The 17,757-nt window shown below is 37.9% G+C and overlaps 1 protein-coding gene across 4 annotated transcripts; it reads right to left on the reverse strand.

Annotated features, from left to right (window-relative positions):
- Window positions 1–976: 976 nt before the first annotated feature.
- LOC127978626 (uncharacterized) lies at window positions 977–5,372 on the reverse strand. Of its 4 annotated transcripts, XR_008158571.1 has the most exons (6): window positions 4,013–5,365; window positions 3,147–3,184; window positions 2,948–3,023; window positions 2,473–2,605; window positions 1,981–2,100; window positions 977–1,420 (listed from the first exon to the last, which is right to left on the reverse strand). XR_008158571.1 is itself a non-coding variant. In XM_052583420.1 (2 exons), exon 1 carries the CDS (start codon window positions 5,206–5,208, stop codon window positions 4,360–4,362), a length of 849 nt encoding a protein of 282 aa, XP_052439380.1. In that variant the 5' UTR covers window positions 5,209–5,372; the 3' UTR covers window positions 3,030–3,184; window positions 4,013–4,359. The 4 variants fall into 4 exon arrangements, 1 of the variants encoding a protein (XP_052439380.1); XR_008158572.1 differs by lacking the exon at window positions 3,147–3,184 and having other exon boundaries at window positions 4,013–5,363; XR_008158573.1 differs by lacking the exons at window positions 2,473–2,605; window positions 2,948–3,023; window positions 3,147–3,184 and having other exon boundaries at window positions 4,013–5,364.
- Window positions 5,373–17,757: the final 12,385 nt, after the last annotated feature.

Consider the following 17,757-nt stretch of genomic DNA (forward strand, 5'->3'; position numbering starts at 1 on the left):
GCCCAAAAGTATTTTATTCACAAGACACTTTTTTTAAAATGATGAATTCAACATTTGTCCACGAAAAAACAACAACAAACAGATAACTCAACAATAAGATATGTTAATATAACTTTTGCACATTTCTCCTTCGATTCAGAGAAATACATTTTTGGTAGCAGAAGGTTACGGAAGTGCATTGTGTTGTGGGCGGGGTTTGCGCGTTCTACATTTCGGCTAAAAAGTCTTAAATAAACAAATATATTTAGATTTTCTTAACGTAAATCATCTAGATGCAGTGTAATTAATAGATTGGTTGTACTAGATATTTTATATGTTCAGTAAATATATAATTTTACAACCCTAATTTGCAAACCATATAAACTAATCAGATTTAAAATGTATAATTAATTATATATATATATATATATAAATATAATTGACCGACAGCACTTTGAATTGAAATGTAGTCTACCCACGGCAGACAACTGAAAACAAAAGTGGAACACACCAGTCCTCCCTCACATAAACTGACAATAAACTTTATTTATCTGAATCCAAGGAGAAACAATTGATATCCTTAACACAGATAAAATGATACCCTTCACATTTTCTCTTAAATGTTTATCATTAAAATAAAAGCGTAACAGTAATTGTGAAGAAAATACTTCAGAGTGGAAGTAAGCAATGCCATATAAACCATTTAAATTTAAAATAAATAAATTGTAGTGTTCAGCTGTATACCAAAGTTTCTTCAAGTACCACTAACCATCCTTTCAATATATTTTTTTGCCAAGCATCTCCTACTGACAGCAAAACTGTGAAAAATATAAAGTTATGTGAAGCATCTAATCATAACATGAAATCATACTCTGACCCACTGTTGTGAATATTATGGTGAGGTCCTTGCTAAAACCCAGCCCTACTGAACCAATGATGAAACAGGTGTATATATATATATATATATATATATATATATATAAACATGTAGACTCAATTCAGTACAATATAACTTTATTGGTCCCCACATAAGTCCTGTATAAAGGAGAACACATTGATGGTGCCAACAAACAACAATAATAAATAAAAATGGGGTGAATGAAAATAACAAAAAGATCACAATTTTCTTCTTACGTGTGAAGTGTGGTCATTACAATAAATTTGCAGCATATGTATGTATTTTGTGTGTGTGTTTGTATGGATGGGTTGGGGGCCGTCAACACAGTAAAAACAACCCAAACAAGTAACAAGATACATCTTCAGGGTGTTAGCATGGTGTCTTCACATTTGCAGTGAACGCACATGTTCTTTTTAAAGCCACGTCCTGTGTGTGACCATGATTGGCACACTGTGCACTGAGACCATGAACGCCACTTCTTTCTTGCATTCTTCTTCTTATCATCAAAATGGACGCGGCAGACACAGCACAAATTGCCTCCATCTACCAAAGAAAAAACACAAATATTTTGAAAGTCAAGCCAGTTAGTTTAAATCATACTCATCACTATATTTAAAGCAACATCTCAAAGGCAGCTTGTTCATTTTTAACTGTTGCCAAAGGAATATGTGGGTATTGTACATCAATTCATCTCAGATCTTTAGGAAAACTCTGGGATTTTCGTTTCAGAAATGGATGTAAATCAAACCTGAAACAGAGGGGTAACTACATTTTAATTTAACAAACCTCATGACCACTTTTTTCTTCAGCTGCTTCAAGTTTGATATAGTGGTATGAGTCTTTGACAATTTCTTCAATGTGAGAATATTTGATGTTGATAGCCTTGTAAACAAAAATCAGCTGGAATATTTTTTTGTAACAAACTCATTTGAAATTATAACAAAAGAGATAAACAATCCTGTTGTCTAACACAATGTCTTGCTCACACCACAATTGCTGTTGATCATCCTTCCATCTAATACTTTAAGAATACCACTAATGCTTAGCAAATGAACCCCTAACTTCAGCTTCTTTAAGTGCATTTTAATTCGGGCATCCCTCACCTCAGGGTTTAGTGTCCTGTGACTGCCCATGTGCCCTCAGTGCTGCTGCCTCTTGAATGTATTTCTGCTTTGCATCTTCCCCCAATGTGGCGCACCTGCCCTTAATATCATTCATTGTGCCTGAAGAAAAAATAGATGCACAGAAAACGTAACGCATTAGTCAACATCTCCTTTTTAAAGTAAATTCATACAACAACAATCAGTACTTGGGTTGTGAAAACCATTTATCTGTAACAACTCTGTAAAAACAAGATAACATGTAAAGTAGATGCCCTGATGATTCTTTTCAATACACTCAGCATTCTTAAACTGATGAATGCAATTTGTGTGAGTGAAGTACTTCCCAAATACTATCATGAAAAATCTGTTTCATGACGTTTCATGACCCTCATAAACCTTATGTCAACAAGGCCACCATGTATGAAAAGAAACAATTTAGTATAAAAAAATAAAACTTTTAAACTTTTTAAGTCTTTAAATTTTGTTTCTCACCTTTGTTTTTGAATATGTCCCTATAAAAAAGATTGTAATCCGACAGCTCTCTAATGTGAACTTTGGCCTTTGATGACCGGGGCTCAGACGAAGCATTAGTCATTTGTGATCTTTTGTAATTACCTATCCAGTTCTGAAAAACAAAAAAATAGCAAAAGGGTATTACACCAATTAAACCGAATGTTAACAAAACACTTCATTTATACAAGCAGTGCAGCAGAATGATTTATTTATTTGACATGATACAAAAGTAAACCTTATTTCTACAACACTGGTGTCCAAACCAGTAGCTGATGCAGCTCTTGGTATTAATTCTGAACCAACTCGTGTCATTCCATCCTTAAAACATGATTTCAGGGTTTCCTTTTGATTCCCATTAATGGGAGTTCTCTCTTGGTGAATAACAACAAAGAAAGAAATAGATAGTCAGTAATAAATCAGTAATAAAAAAAAAAGACAGTGTTGCAGATCATACCATCGTTCTCAGACACTCTTGCCTAATGCTTCTAGATCAGCAACTGTAAGGCTAACCTCTCTGGGCCATCTTCAACCTAAAACATAAACAGAGAGAAACTTGCACAAGACAGATTTGTGAACAATAAATTCTAAACAGCCCAAAATCAAATTTTGGATAGTTCAACAAAGACATAGAGCATGGAAGTAATAAAACAAACTTGCCACAGAAGTCCTTGCAACCAGCTGGAGATGTATGCTGTAAAGGGAGACAAAAAAGTTAGTTAAAGAGACATTAATGTAACACAGGCAGGCAGACAGACAGACCTTTGGGTTTTATTTTTCAAGTTCAAGTTCAAGTTCAAGTTCAAGATAGATAGATAGATATATACATACACAGCTAGCAAGCTTTAGAGAGAGTGAGAGAGAAAGAGAGAGACAGACAGATAGACACAGACAGACAGCTAAATATATATATATATATATATATATATATATATATATATATATATATATATATATATATATATATATATATATATATATATTAGATAAATTATATAAATATATACACAGCTAGCTAGCTAGTATAGAGAGAAAGAGACAGACAGACAGACAGACAGACAGATAGATAGATCCAAACCCACAGAACTTTATTTTACACTCTAGTCAAGATCCCAAGGTTTCCAAACAGTCGTAAAATACGTCTTGTGTTTAATATTTCTCTCAAGTCAATATGGGTTACATTAGTCCAATGATCCGGCTTCAGTGAGGCGTTATCGAGCATACACAATATAAGCCGGTATGAGTGTAAAAAGTCATTTTGACAGTTTAACTCGAAACTTAATTCCCCCATTAGCTTCAGGCGTAAATACACACTCATATTAGCAACGTTAATGCTCACATAATAAAGCATGCAACGTTAACGTAACGACAGGCTAATAACGTAATATTGTCTAGCGATAACGTTTGCAGACACATCGCAATACGGTTATCTCATATCAACAATCATGACACGCAATACGAGTGTATGTATTGTTTTCCATTACAGTTTAAATGCTCATTTTTATAATTTTAATAGTCTTACCTGAAAATATTAAGCAGGAAATATCGCAACGTTCCCGCATTCGTCCAGTAGACTTCCGATTACCGGTGAGCAGGAATTCTGGGATTGGATCTGGAGTCTTCTCTTGTATATTTGTTGGTGATCAACCATTTGGATGGATGATCACGGCCTTCTGAGCCTACTAGTAGGCACAGGAGGCCCCTCCTGGCCCATTTCTATGGGCTGATAACCGCTGATAACGCCCCATTCAATCGAGTGACAACGTTCGAATCGGGTGGTACTAGGGTATGTTATTGATCTACTTATTATTCTCAAACTACAATTTACCTTCGATTTTAAATTATATGCTTTCATCTCTTGTTAATCAATTAACTTGAGACATCGGCACCAGCATCAATAAGATCACAGATTTCTTTGCTGTCGATTATAGCTGTGGCACCATCGAAATATGCAGTTTTCCCTTCTTTGCGTGCAGCTATAACTATAGGCAAAAGCTTGTTCCGCTTTTCTTTTTCTTTCGCTGTTAGATCTTTCTCAAAACTTAAAATACTGGAACGGTGATATTCGGAACTCTTAGAAGTTTTCAACAGAAGCTCCTTGGTTGATTTATCTGAAAACTTGATGATGACCGGTCGAGGTTTCCTTTCTTTTCTCTTCCCTACGCGTTGAGCGATGCCAATATGATGAGGAAAGTTACCTGCAGCCTCCGGGACCACGGTACTGCAGATTTCAATCACACGCTTCCTGACATCCTCTCCTTCTTGTTCTGGTAGACCGTAAAGCCATAGAATTCGTTCAGATTCATTTACTTTTTCTTCCAGCGCTGAGATTCTATTCTGTAGATTTTTGATTATTTCATTTAATTCATCTTCCAACTCTACGATTCTTTTCTCTTGCTTTTTGATTACTTCATTTAATTCATCTTCCAACTCTACGATTCTTTTCTCTTGCTTTTTGATTACTTCATTTACTTTATCTTCCAGCTCTGAGATTCTTTTCCGTTGTTCTTCGTTTATTTCCTTAATATTCACAATGTCTTCCTTTCCATCTTGCATATCTTTGGAGAGATCTCCAGAACATGGTTCAGTTTGATCTTCACATCTGCTGCCGGCGTTAGATGGCGACTCCATATCTTGGTCATCAGAGAGATCTTTCGCAGAGCCAGATTTTCCTTCATCTGTATTTTCCCCTTGTTCCCTTTCTGTCAGCTGACTCATTCTGGAGTAAAGTTTCCGAGAGCGATCGAGCTAGTTAACTAATTGAGCTTTCAGTGAAGAGTTTTCTTCATTTAAATCCCTAGACTAAAAGTTTGTTAAGTTGTTTAATGGGTGTTGGAAAAAAGATTACAAGCTCTAACCTCCAAATCCTCCGTCTGCTTCAGTTGCCGTCTACAGACTGACGGTGTGTTGGGCTTGAAGCGGCGCTGCGCAGACCGATCAGTGTTTAGACTGACGCATTTTTACAGCACTGCGCATTATAACCAATCACACACACAATGTTTTGAGCTTTGTTGAATGTTATGATTTGTTGCAAAAATTAAAATTATGTTATGGCATGACACCCATATCTGTCAATTATGTAAAATACCGGTTTTTATCTATGGTTAATATATTAAATTATTAGGTTCCTTTGACCATCACCCACTAATCTATAAAGGTTAGAATCAAGATATTTCATCAAGTCAAGTCACTTTTATTGTCACATCACCACAGCACATGTGCCTTGGTGAGTGAAATTATTTTGAGCTTGCTCCAGAAAGTGCAGAAAAAATTAACATATAACTATACAGATTTCAACAGGTGAAAATGTGCAATATGCACATACATATAGTCAGTACACACAGTGTACTATTAGACATACTTCGTTAACACTACACATTATACACTATACACAGAATGTACACATTCTACATTATGTAAACATATATACACATAAAAATATGCAAAGGTACAACAGAGTGTATGTGAACTGAATAGAGAAATGTCTTGGATGTGCATCGGATGGTATCCAGAGGAAACGGGTAGGGTATTGTATTAAATGCAGTGTGTATGTGTAGTCCAGTGTTGAACTGTTGGGAGTTAAAGTGCAGTGTGGCATACCATATTGTGGTATATTTAAAGTTTGTATTACCCTGTTAATGGTTGAGAAGTCCATTTCATAGTTTAGCTGGGTCAAACCTGTCATCCGGTGATGACTGGACTTTTGATGCTTATCAGGGCCAGGATGTGCAGCACATAACACTGTTTCACCCCTGATTTCCATTGCACATGTCTGCGGCGTGTTACGGCTCCGACGCGGCTACCGGAGCGGATTGTGGTCACTGTAGTCAATGCTTCTGTTTACACCAGATGCACCCCAGAAGCTGCTCTCCACGCCGCTTCGCTAAAGATAGGCGCCTAGTCTATTTTTGATGCACGCCGCGTCCGAACTGCACAGCAAATACAAAATAGAGGTCAAAAAATAATTTACATTTCAAAATAAACACCCTGTGCAAACTCTCAATTGTATTTCACATTACTATATTCTTGCTAGGAGGCCAGAAATAGATGACGAGAGGTACATCTTCAAATTTGAAAACCTCACAATATGGCACCACAGGTCCTTTTTACAAGGACAATAAAAAAAAAAAGGTGTTGTTGAGTTTAATTGCAGGAGTTGTAGGAGCGGAATAAACAGAATTATACAGGACAAAACGTTAACATTCAGCCAACCATGTTAGAAAACACAAAAATCAAGAAAAACTATGTTGGACCATAAACTGTAGTGTTGGACAGGCCAAGTTACCCCCGATTTCCACTGCATGTGTCAGCGGCGCGTTATGGCTCTGATGAGGTTTTGTTGCATCCTCCACACAGTGCAAACTCACACCAGAAATGGATCAGAAGAGCAGCGGTAGGATTCGCGAGACTACATGATTTTCCTGTCCAACACTACAGTCTATGGTCCAACATTGTTTTTCTTGATTTTTGTGTGTTCTAACATGGCTGGCTGAATGTTTAGTCCATGTAAATTTTTTTATTTGGCAAAACTTAAGTCCTTTTGACATTTTGTCTGACGTGGCTATATTAAAAAAAATTTGCCTACCAAGACAGCTCATTATGGAGCTGCTTGACCTTCTCAGACCTGCGCTTTCCAGGCTAACATGACGGCTTTAAGCCCTGAAGTCCAGCTGCTTGCAGCACTAAAGTTTTTTGCTACAGAGAGCTTCATCGAGCAAGACCTCGGTGTGGAGGTACGTCCACACTGTCACCAACGACCTTCGGCGCCATGCTGGGGATTACATTCATTCATTACATTCATTACATTCCAGCAACACGTCAGGAGTCCAGGAGGAGCACCAGGGCTGTCATGCCATTGCTGGCATCCCCAGAGTCTTGGGCCTGGTGGGTGGCACACTCATCACTATCGGAAATCCATCAGTGATTGATCAGGCGTACATATCGCGAAAGGGATACGCGGCCATAAACGTGCAGGTTATAGTGGACCATAGGGGTGTGATCTCTGACCTTGTGGCAAGGTCCAGCAAAACTTCAAGTTCCTCTGACGAGAAACTTGGTGCCCATTTTTTATGTTGCTTCCACACCATATTCTGTATCTATCTCGCTCTCTCTGTTCATTGTAGATAGGTTGCTTTATTGAAAACATTAACCAATTGCAATCAATACCGCATTAAACAGAAGTAACTGCAGCTGCTTGCCAATCAATTCTGATTGTAAAGTACCTTACCATTAATATAAAAGTGTATTATATAATTTTTAGAAATCATTAAACCCATGTCAGGAAGCAGCACAAGTGGCAGAACGGGATAAGGAGGGAGGATGATTAGCGAGGGATACCCGGTTCATCTAACCGTCACAACATATCGTGTGAACATATTACTGACCATTTGATCATTTAATTAATAGTCTATATTTTACTGATAACAAACTGTTAAAATAAATGTTACTGTAATAATTTGAGGAAAGTTTCAGTTGCATATACAGTACGTGTTGTCTTTCTTGATGCTGTATTGCACCTTCGCGTGAAGTGGAAAATCGATTCCTGAGCAATCGATGCCAACTAATTCAGCACCTTCACTCAGGACAGCGCTCTTGTGACGTCAGACGTAAGAGGCAGCGTGTTAAGAAACTTCCTAAGGGACACTTCGGGGAACACACTTAGGAACATAACCCACTTTGGTAAGATATATCTTTCGAGTCTTCTTAGTCCGCTAAGAGTGAGCTTTATCGGGGAACCGGGCCCAGGTTAGTTTGTGTTGGTGACGTAATATGTAAATGATATGTGTGTGGTCCGCGAGACTTGCACTTGGACCATAGTGTGGCCCGGTGGGAAAAAAGGTTGAGAACCACTGTGCTAATATGTTCCTGAACCCGTGCAACCGGGGGGGATTATGACCCGAAGAGTATACTGACTTGTCATTTATGTAGTCTAAGGTCATTTTGGAAGTTTTTATTTTATATACGTTTCTTATTTATATGGTTTTATCTTATTTAAAGTTTGTGTAATTTATTTAGGCCGAATCGAATCTCGAATCTCCCTTTTCTGTCCAAGATACTAGAAAAGGTGGTATCCTCACAATTATATTCCTTCTTAGAGAAAAATGGTATATGTGAGGATTTCCAGTCAGGATTTAGACCGTATCATAGTACTGAAACTGCTCTCCTTAGAGTTACAAATGATCTGCTCTTATCATCTGATCGTGGGTGTATCTCTCTATTAGTTTTATTGGATCTTAGTGCTGCGTTTGACACAATTGACCACAACAATCTTTTGCATAGACTTGAACACTTTGTTGGCATCAGTGGAAGTGCATTAGCATGGTTTAAATCGTACTTATATGACCGCCATCAGTTCGTAGCAGTGAATGAAGATGTATCATATCGATCACAAGTGCAGTATGGAGTACCTCAAGGCTCAGTTCTAGGGCCGCTACTCTTCACGCTTTATATGTTACCCTTGGGAGATATCATCAGGAAACATGGTGTTAGCTTTCACTGTTATGCTGATAATACGCAGCTCTATATTTCCTCGCAGCCCGGTGAAACACACCAATTTGAAAAACTAATGGAATGCATAGTCGATATAAAAAATTGGATGACGAGTAATTTCTTACTGCTAAATTCAGAAAAAACAGAGGTGTTAATCATAGGGCCTAAAAACTCTACTTGTAATAACCTAGAACACTGTCTAAGACTTGATGGTTGCTCTGTCAATTCTTCGTCATCAGTTAGGAACCTAGGTGTGCTACTTGATCGCAATCTTTCCTTAGAAAGCCACGTTTCTAGCATTTGTAAAACTGCATTATTTCCATCTCAAAAATATATCTAAATTACGGCCTATGCTCTCAATGTCAAATGCAGAAATGTTAATCCATGTATTTATGACTTCAAGGTTAGACTATTGTAATGCTTTATTGGGTGGTTGTTCTGCACGCTTGGTAAACAAACTACAGCTAGTCCAAAATGCAGCAGCAAGAGTTCTTACTAGAACCAGGAAGTATGACCATATTAGCCCGGTCCTGTCCACACTGCACTGGCTCCCTATCAAACATCGTATAGATTTTAAAATATTGCTTATTACTTATAAAGCCCTGAATGGTTTAGCACCTCAGTATTTGAATGAGCTCCTTTTACATTATACTCCTCTACGCCCGCTACGTTCTCAAAACTCAGGCAATTTGATAATACCTAGAATATCAAAATCAACTGCGGGCGGCAGATCCTTTTCCTATTTGGCGCCTAAACTCTGGAATAACCTACCTAACATTGTTCGGGAGGCAGACACACTCTTGCAGTTTAAATCTAGATTAAAGACCCATCTCTTTAACCTGGCATACACATAACATACTAATATGCTTTTAATATCCAAATCCGTTAAAGGATTTTTAGGCTGCATTAATTAGGTAAACTGGAACCGGAACACTTCACATAACACCGTACTTTCTACATCATTAGAAGAATGGCATCTACGCTAATATTTGTCTGTTTCTCTCTTGTTCCGAGGTCACCGTGGCCACCAGATCCAGTCTGTGTCCAGATCAGAGGGTCACTGCAGTCACCCGGATCCAGTACGTATCCAGACCAGATGGTGGATCAGCACCTAGAAAGGACCTCTACTGCCCTGAAAGACAGCGGAGACCAGGACAACTAGAGCCCCAGATACAGATCCCCTGTAAAGACCTTGTCTCAGAGGAGCACCAGGACAAGACCACAGGAAACAGATGATTCTTCTGCACAATCTGACTTTGCTGCAGTCTGGAATTGAACTACTGGTTTCGTCTGGTCAGAGGAGAACTGACCCCCCAACTGAGCCTGGTTTCTCCCAAGGTTTTTTTCTCCATTCTGTCACCGATGGAGTTTCGGTTCCTTGCCGCTGTCGCCGGTTCCCGCCTCCTTCTTGCCGATGATTAGGAAGTTGAATTCATTACAAAGACTTATGTATGTTAAGTACCCATTTAATGAGCGTTAGTGTATTAGCAACGTGAGTATTTTTTTGATTGTCAAATGTAGAATGTGGTGTGTAATAAAATTTAAATGGTTTTAATTACAGGACGTCAAAACCTTCTTTGGCAAGTGGCCATCGTTTCTTTTCCCCACCGAACTTGGGATTTGGTTGTTTTTTTTGTTTTATTTGTGGCATTCATTTTGCGGGATCTGTCTGTCTTATTTAAATGGTATAGTGCTGTATTGGGAGGTCTTGTTTGATTGTGTGTTTTACGTATAATGGTTTGATTGGGTTTGACTTTTCTTTTGGGTTTGATTTAGATTTTATTTATTTATTTTTTGATTCATTGGGTTTGACTTTTGGTTTTTTTTTTTCTTTTCTCCCAGGTGGTTTATTTCCCATGTTATGATTCTAGGTTGATTTGGTGTTATTTTGAGTGCCATCTTATGTTTTCTTTTGGTTTAAAGTTTGATTTCTCTGTTTAATTAATGTGCATATTAGTTTAATGATTGGTTTCTCTTATTGTATTATGTTAGTTAGATTTTGATTTGTTTGGAGTGTTATTTCTTTTGGAAATTAATTTAGTTTACTTTAAATCCATTCAGAGTGGTGTTTGATTGTTTGCAATTAGTTTTTTTTTTTTTTTAATTTTGGTTTCTTTTGTGTTATGAATGGTTTTACCAAGTCCTTCTAGTCTTAAGAGAAGAAACGATATTGCACATTCTAGAAAATAAATAAACTTTTTTTGTACTCTGGCTTCTAGTTATATATACATAACTAGAGACAGTAATATATTGGATCATGGACTGGAGATATATTGGAGATGGACCAGCGAAACAGAGCAGTATTTACAATCCTACCAGGACTTATTTAACATTCAACAATGATAAGCCATGGTTTACAGTAAAACTCAGACATCTTCGTCAGGCCAAAGAGGATGCCTACAGAAATGGGGACAGAGTCTTATACAATCAAGCCAGGAACACACTGAACAAAGAGATTAGAGCGGCTTAAAAGACCTAAGCTAAAAAGTTGGAAGACCAGTTTACTTCCAACAACTCAACTTCAGTTTGGAGAGGACTGAGAGCCATCACAAACTACAAGACACCACTCCCCCGGCACTGAGGCTAATCAATGACTTGCTAACAACCTGAATGAGTTTTATTGTAGATTTGAAACCCCCATCACCCATTCTGACCATCTCCCTACACCTCCTGCAATCCCCCTCTCCACACCTCCTGCTCTTCAAATCTGTGAAGGTGATGTGCACCAGGTCTTCAAGAAGAACAAAAGAAGAAAAGCACCAGGCCACTTTCTGGCTTATCTGAAGACCATCACTGGACCCTTACTGGACCCCCTTGCTGTTTGCTTACCGAGCAAACAGGTCCGTGGATGATGCAATCAACATGGGATTGCACTTCATCCTGCAACATCTGGACAAAAGAGGGACTTATGTGAGGATCCTGTTTGTGGACTTTAGTTCAGCGTTTAACACCATCATCCCAACAGCCCTCCAGACCAAACTGACCCAGCTCTCTGTTCCTAGCTCTATCGGTCTGTTGATCACCAGCTTTCTGACAGACTGGGGAAATTCATGTCAAACAGCCGCTCCACCCACATGGTGCCCCTCAGGGATGTGTTCTCTCCCCTCTGCTCTTCTCCCTGTACACCAATGACTGCACCTCTTAAGACCCCTCTGTCAAGCTCCTGAAGTTTGCAGACAACACTACAGTCATCGGCCTCATCCAGGACGGTGATGACCCTTAGCAAAAAGTAGTATACTTCAAGTTTATTTCATTAAGTTTACTTAAGTAAGTTCAAGTATACTTTTAAGTATACTTTATGTAGCAAGTATACAAAGTGTTCTAGTGTTCTAGTAGTATACTTGTAAGTGTACGGTTTCAATACTCCTTGGGACTAAATCGGCCCACTTTCTAGTATATTAAATATACTTTTAAATATACTTTGCGTATATGTTACACACGCCTGTCTGAAATCCTGTGCTGACCAGCTGGCCCCCATCTTCACACAGATCTTCAACAGATCGCTGGAACTGTGCGAAGTCCCTTTATACTTCAAACGCTCCACCATCATCCCCATCCCAAAGAAATCCAAAATTACAGGACTAAATGACTACAGGCCTGTGGCTCTAAAGTCTGTAGTCATGAAGTCATTTGAAAAACTGGTGCTGGCCCACCTGAAGGACATCACTGGGCCTTTGCTGGATCCTCTTCATATTGCCTACAGAGCAAACAGGTCTGTGGACGATGCAGTAAACATCGGACTGCATTATGTTCTGCAACACCAGACAGACCGAGGACTTATGTGAGGATCCTGTTTGTGGACTTCAGCTCGGCCTTTAACACGATCATCCCAAACTTCCTCCTGCCCAAACTAAATCAGCTCTCCGTGCCCACCTCCGTCTGTCAGTGGATCAACAGCTTCCTGACAGACAGACAGCAGCTAGTGAGGCTGGGAAAATACACATCCAGCACCCGTACAATCAGCACCAGAGCTCCCCAGGGCTGTGTTCTCTCCCCACTGCTCTTCTCCCTGTACACTAACGATTGCACATCTAAGGACCCTTCTGTCAAGCTCCTGAAGTTTGCAGATGACACCACACTCATCGGCCTCATTCAGGATGGTGATGAGTCTGCTTACAGACAGGAGGTAAAAGAGCTGGCTGTCAGGTGCACTTTCAACAATCTGAGCTTAACACACTCAAAACAGTGGAGATGATCGTGGACTTCAGGAGAAACCCCCCTGCACTCCCCCCACTCACCATCATGAACAGCACTGTGACTGCAGTGGAGTCATTCAGGTTCCTGGGAACCACTATCTCTCAGGACCTGAAATGGGACATTCACATTGACTCCATTGTGAAAAAGGCCCAGCAGAGGTTGTACTTCCTTCGTCAGCTGAGGAAGTTTAACCTGCCACAGGAGCTGCTGAAACAGTTCTACTCCACCATCATTGAATCCATCCTCTGCACTTCAGTAACTGTCTGGTTCAGCTCAGCTTCTAAATCTGACCTCAGAAGACTACAGAGGGTAGTCCGGACTGCTGAGCGAATCATCGGTACAACCCTCCCATCTATTCAAGAACTGTACTTATCCAGAGTGAGCAAAAGGGCTGTTAAAATCACTCTTAACCCCTCACATCCAGCACACTCCCTCTTTGAACTGTGTCCATCTGGTCGACGCTACAGAGCACTGAGCACCAGAACGACCAGACACAGGACCAGTTTCTTCCCTCAGGCAATCCATCTTATGAATAGCTGATAATAACTGTGGAACACACTACACTATTTATATTTATATACACATAGACTTATTTATCTAACACACATACTTAGCGTACACTTAATTTTTTTGCACATAATATACATGTACATACATAAATACTCATTGCAATATTCCTGCCATACATTGTCAATTTGTATATTGTCATTCCTTACCCACCTATTTGTATTTTTTTGTATTTTTTATTCCTTATTGTGTTTTTGGTTCTGTCGCTGTTATGTTGCACTGCAGAGATTCTGTCACGAAAACAAATTCCTAGTATGTGTGAAAATACCTGGCAATAAAGCTCATTCTGATTCTGATTAAGTATAACAGTACTCAAACTTTGAGTACACAACTAGTTTACCTCTATGTTTGTAGTTTGTACTACAATTATAATAAAAGTGAACTTGATTTACTGATAGTTTACTAATTAAATACTTTGTACACTTATACTGCAAGTATACTACTATGCCCCTATTTAGGTTTGAATTTGTATACATTTTGTTACATGAATATCTGAGCATGCAAAACATACAATGAAAGAACTGCTTGTAAACAAAAACATTTCATTCTTGCTTCATGCATTCTTTTTTAAAACACTTTAATGTGGGTAAGTTAAAAAAAAAAAAAAAAAGTTGATATATGCAGGCTATGCACACTTTAACTACACAGAAATCCTTGCAAAATTCCAATCAGACAACGGATGAGGAGATTTCGCTCAAGAGCAATTGATGACATGGCTGAGAAGAAAATATTTAGGTATTATATGTAGGTATTATTGTGGTTTTTATGACCTAGATGTACATTTTACCAGTTGTTACCTACAGTTTATACAAACATTATGGTAATCGACCAGTGATTGATATCTCAAACATAATAATAGCAGTTAGACGTTGCATTTTGGTTGAAAATGAAAATCGGGTTGACGTCTAAATCCAACGACTGTTTGACGTCAAGCTCCAATGTTGGGCAAATGCTGAAATGTGGCTGTAATAAAAAAAAAAAAAAAAACATTAAAAAACGGTGAAATGCATGGCAGTACACGTATTACCATCTTCACTTATTACTAACCAGTTTGACTTTATTTTCTGTCAGACGTCTATAGAAGTTCTTTTTGAGAATTAACAGATGTTTAGATGTTGATGTTTGGTCACCATTATTGTGATCAGTGTTTGCTTTAGTTGGGAAGTTTGACTCTTGGCTTAGTAAGTTTGTGGTTCCTGTAATAGTGTTTACCAAAACATATAATTTGTAATAAAAGGAGCCATAAACAAAGATAAGGTGATATAGTTTTCATCATCATGAAGAAAAATAAATGAGGAAAATTATCATTGTCATTGACCCAAAGTGGTTATTTATTATTAATGAACAATATTCAAGAGACAATACTTTCTTCCCTCAGATCAGACATTCTGAATTTTTATTTTTAAATACATTTTGGGAGAAAAAGCTTTCAAAACACGTAGACATCAATAATCAGTATATGAATCTCAACAATGGTGACATGCTACATGCAGCAATGCATGCTGGGAGCCACCATAGTATAAAACGCATGGCTCCCAGCATGCATTGCTGCATGAAGCATGTCACCATTGTTGAGATTCATACGCTAATTGTTGATGTTTGTGTGTGTCACCGTAGGTAAAGTTTTTTGAGCTTATGTTTGTTAAAGGATTTTAATAATTAATTAAAAGGATTGTTATAATACCACTGGATCTCATGTGGCAGAAACACAGGGTTTGTAATATGAATGTATTAATGGAACAACATAATTGTTAGATTAAAAAACATCAGCGAATCAGGTTATTTCATGATGACTATAAAACCATTAACAGGTAACAGCCATCACTTGATCTCATGTCACTTTAGCTTTCTTTAATGCTGCAAGTGTGCTCGACAAACAAACTGTCACAGTAGCCACAATAGCCAAAACATAGAATAAGTGTTAAGAGCTCAACAAATGAAAACACTAATCACTGTTATGGTGTTTTACTGTTATGCTGTTATGGAAATTAAACACATTAGAGTTAAACCCCTGTTCATTTTCAATAAGAGCTTTTGTAGACGTCTGACAGAAGTAGTAGTTAGTAATACGTGAAGCTGGTAATGCTGTTTGTGGAGTTGTTTAATCCTCCTCTGCTGAGATCTTGAGATATTTAATGTGCTGCCATGCATTTCACCCATTGTTGCAGTGTGGTGCTTATTCCAACCAAAATTCAACGTCTGTCTGTTGTCGGAGTTTGACGTCAATCAAAGTTGGGTTTAGACGTCAAAATATGATGTTTGACTGACGTTGGATTAGTTGGAGTCACATTGATGTACTGTGCCTGCTGGGTGGTGTTTCTTTTTCTTCTTCACTTGTGTATTTTTAAAACTTTTGTACAGAAGATGCATACTAGCACCCTTGACCATAAAACAATGAAAACACAGATTCTAGGAGTATAGCTCAAATATATTTAGACTTTTTGTAAGTTTAAGTCAAGTATACTGAAACATCATTTTAAGTATATTTCTGAGAAGTACATAAAGAGCATTTCTGAGAAGTACATAAAAAGTAAACTAAAAGTATACTTTCCTATTTTTAGTTTAAAAGAAGGATACTAATAGCACACTTGAATAAACTTATTTTTCGTAAACGCTGCGCTGCTTCGTTTACTGCTGTTACGGGAAATGTCTGTAATTCTGATGAAAACCTGCTGACAGAGAATGAATTTGCATTTTCAATAAGCCCTTGGGGTGTCAAGCTCAGTTCCTGGAGGGCCACAGCCCTGCAGAGTTTAGTTCCAACCCTGCTCCAGCACACATAACATGCACTTTCAAATAAGCCTGAAGGACTGGTTTACTGGATCAGGTGTGTTTAATTTGGGTTGAAGCTAAACTCTGCAGGGCTGTGGCCCATTTGACCAAAGCCAAAAACGACTCTTACTTTTACGCAGAAAACAAGCAGTTGTACATGTAAACTGGTGAATCAACAAGAAGATAAGGAATTATAAAACTCTTAAGATATAGTCTACATTAAGATATATTTATGTTACTAAGTGAATATAATTGTTTGATTATTGTTTAATTTAATATAATATTATACACATTTTTAGTTTTCAGCTATTTCTGCTGCCTTAGAGAACAACGTTAGGTTGGTTTCTACATGTGTTCAGCTCATGTGTCTCGTTGAGGAGTGAGTCACAGATTCTCTCCAACATCATCAGTGAAATATGGAACAGGAGTGTCAAGGAAGAGTTTTGTTTTATAGGAAACAGAATCACACCTGTTGCAGGTGGAGAAACACAAACAATAAAACTGGTCTTCTGATATAGATTAACATTAAGAAATATTTAGTGAATGTAATAAATGTGTTAAAATGTATGCCAAATTATACACTATGCAAATTATATTATCCTTTCTGTGTTTATTATTTCTTTCTTTGATCTTACTACTTGATTCAGAACATTCAGAGAACATTAACAATAATTTCCAATGTTTGCAAAATTATCAAATGGAGAAAACAGCCCCTTAATGTTAAGTGAGCTGAACAGCATTCTTATGTCTAATCAGACAGAAGTAATCTTGAAGCAGTTTTTTTTTTTTTTTTTTTTACATTTACATTTACAAGCAATTTGTATGACTTGACAAACCAGTTTCTTAAAGAAAAGCAAATTAACTGCCAAAATTGGTCCTGGGGCAGGAATCCATCTGACAGACACATCCAGTAGTTAATAGACTGAACTGTAGGGAAGCGTTCAGAGCCATTGTCTTGTCCTTTTATGGGGCCCAAGTTCAACTGATTATTGTCAATTCTTGATTATTCGCACACTATAAATCTAACACACCCTTTATCAGTTTTATTTGTTGTAGCTGTGTTGCTTACACCATACCAGTGTCTGCCTGGCATGTTTTTACACTTATGGGTTTTTAATTGTAACAAACCCACAAGAGTGGTCGGGTGTTATTTTGCACTTTAAAAGTTTTCTAAATAAACCAGCAGACAATGCAATTAAGGAAGAGAATGTTATTTTAAAAACCTACATTATTAAACAAAGC

Source organism: Carassius gibelio, chromosome B19 (assembly GCF_023724105.1).
Source record: "Carassius gibelio isolate Cgi1373 ecotype wild population from Czech Republic chromosome B19, carGib1.2-hapl.c, whole genome shotgun sequence".
Lineage (NCBI taxonomy): Eukaryota > Metazoa > Chordata > Actinopteri > Cypriniformes > Cyprinidae > Carassius > Carassius gibelio.

Bases quoted from the DNA above. Each gene is read 5' to 3' on its own strand.
- LOC127978626 (XM_052583420.1), bottom strand. From the start codon at position 5,208: ATGAGTCAGCTGACAGAAAGGGAACAAGGGGAAAATACAGATGAAGGA.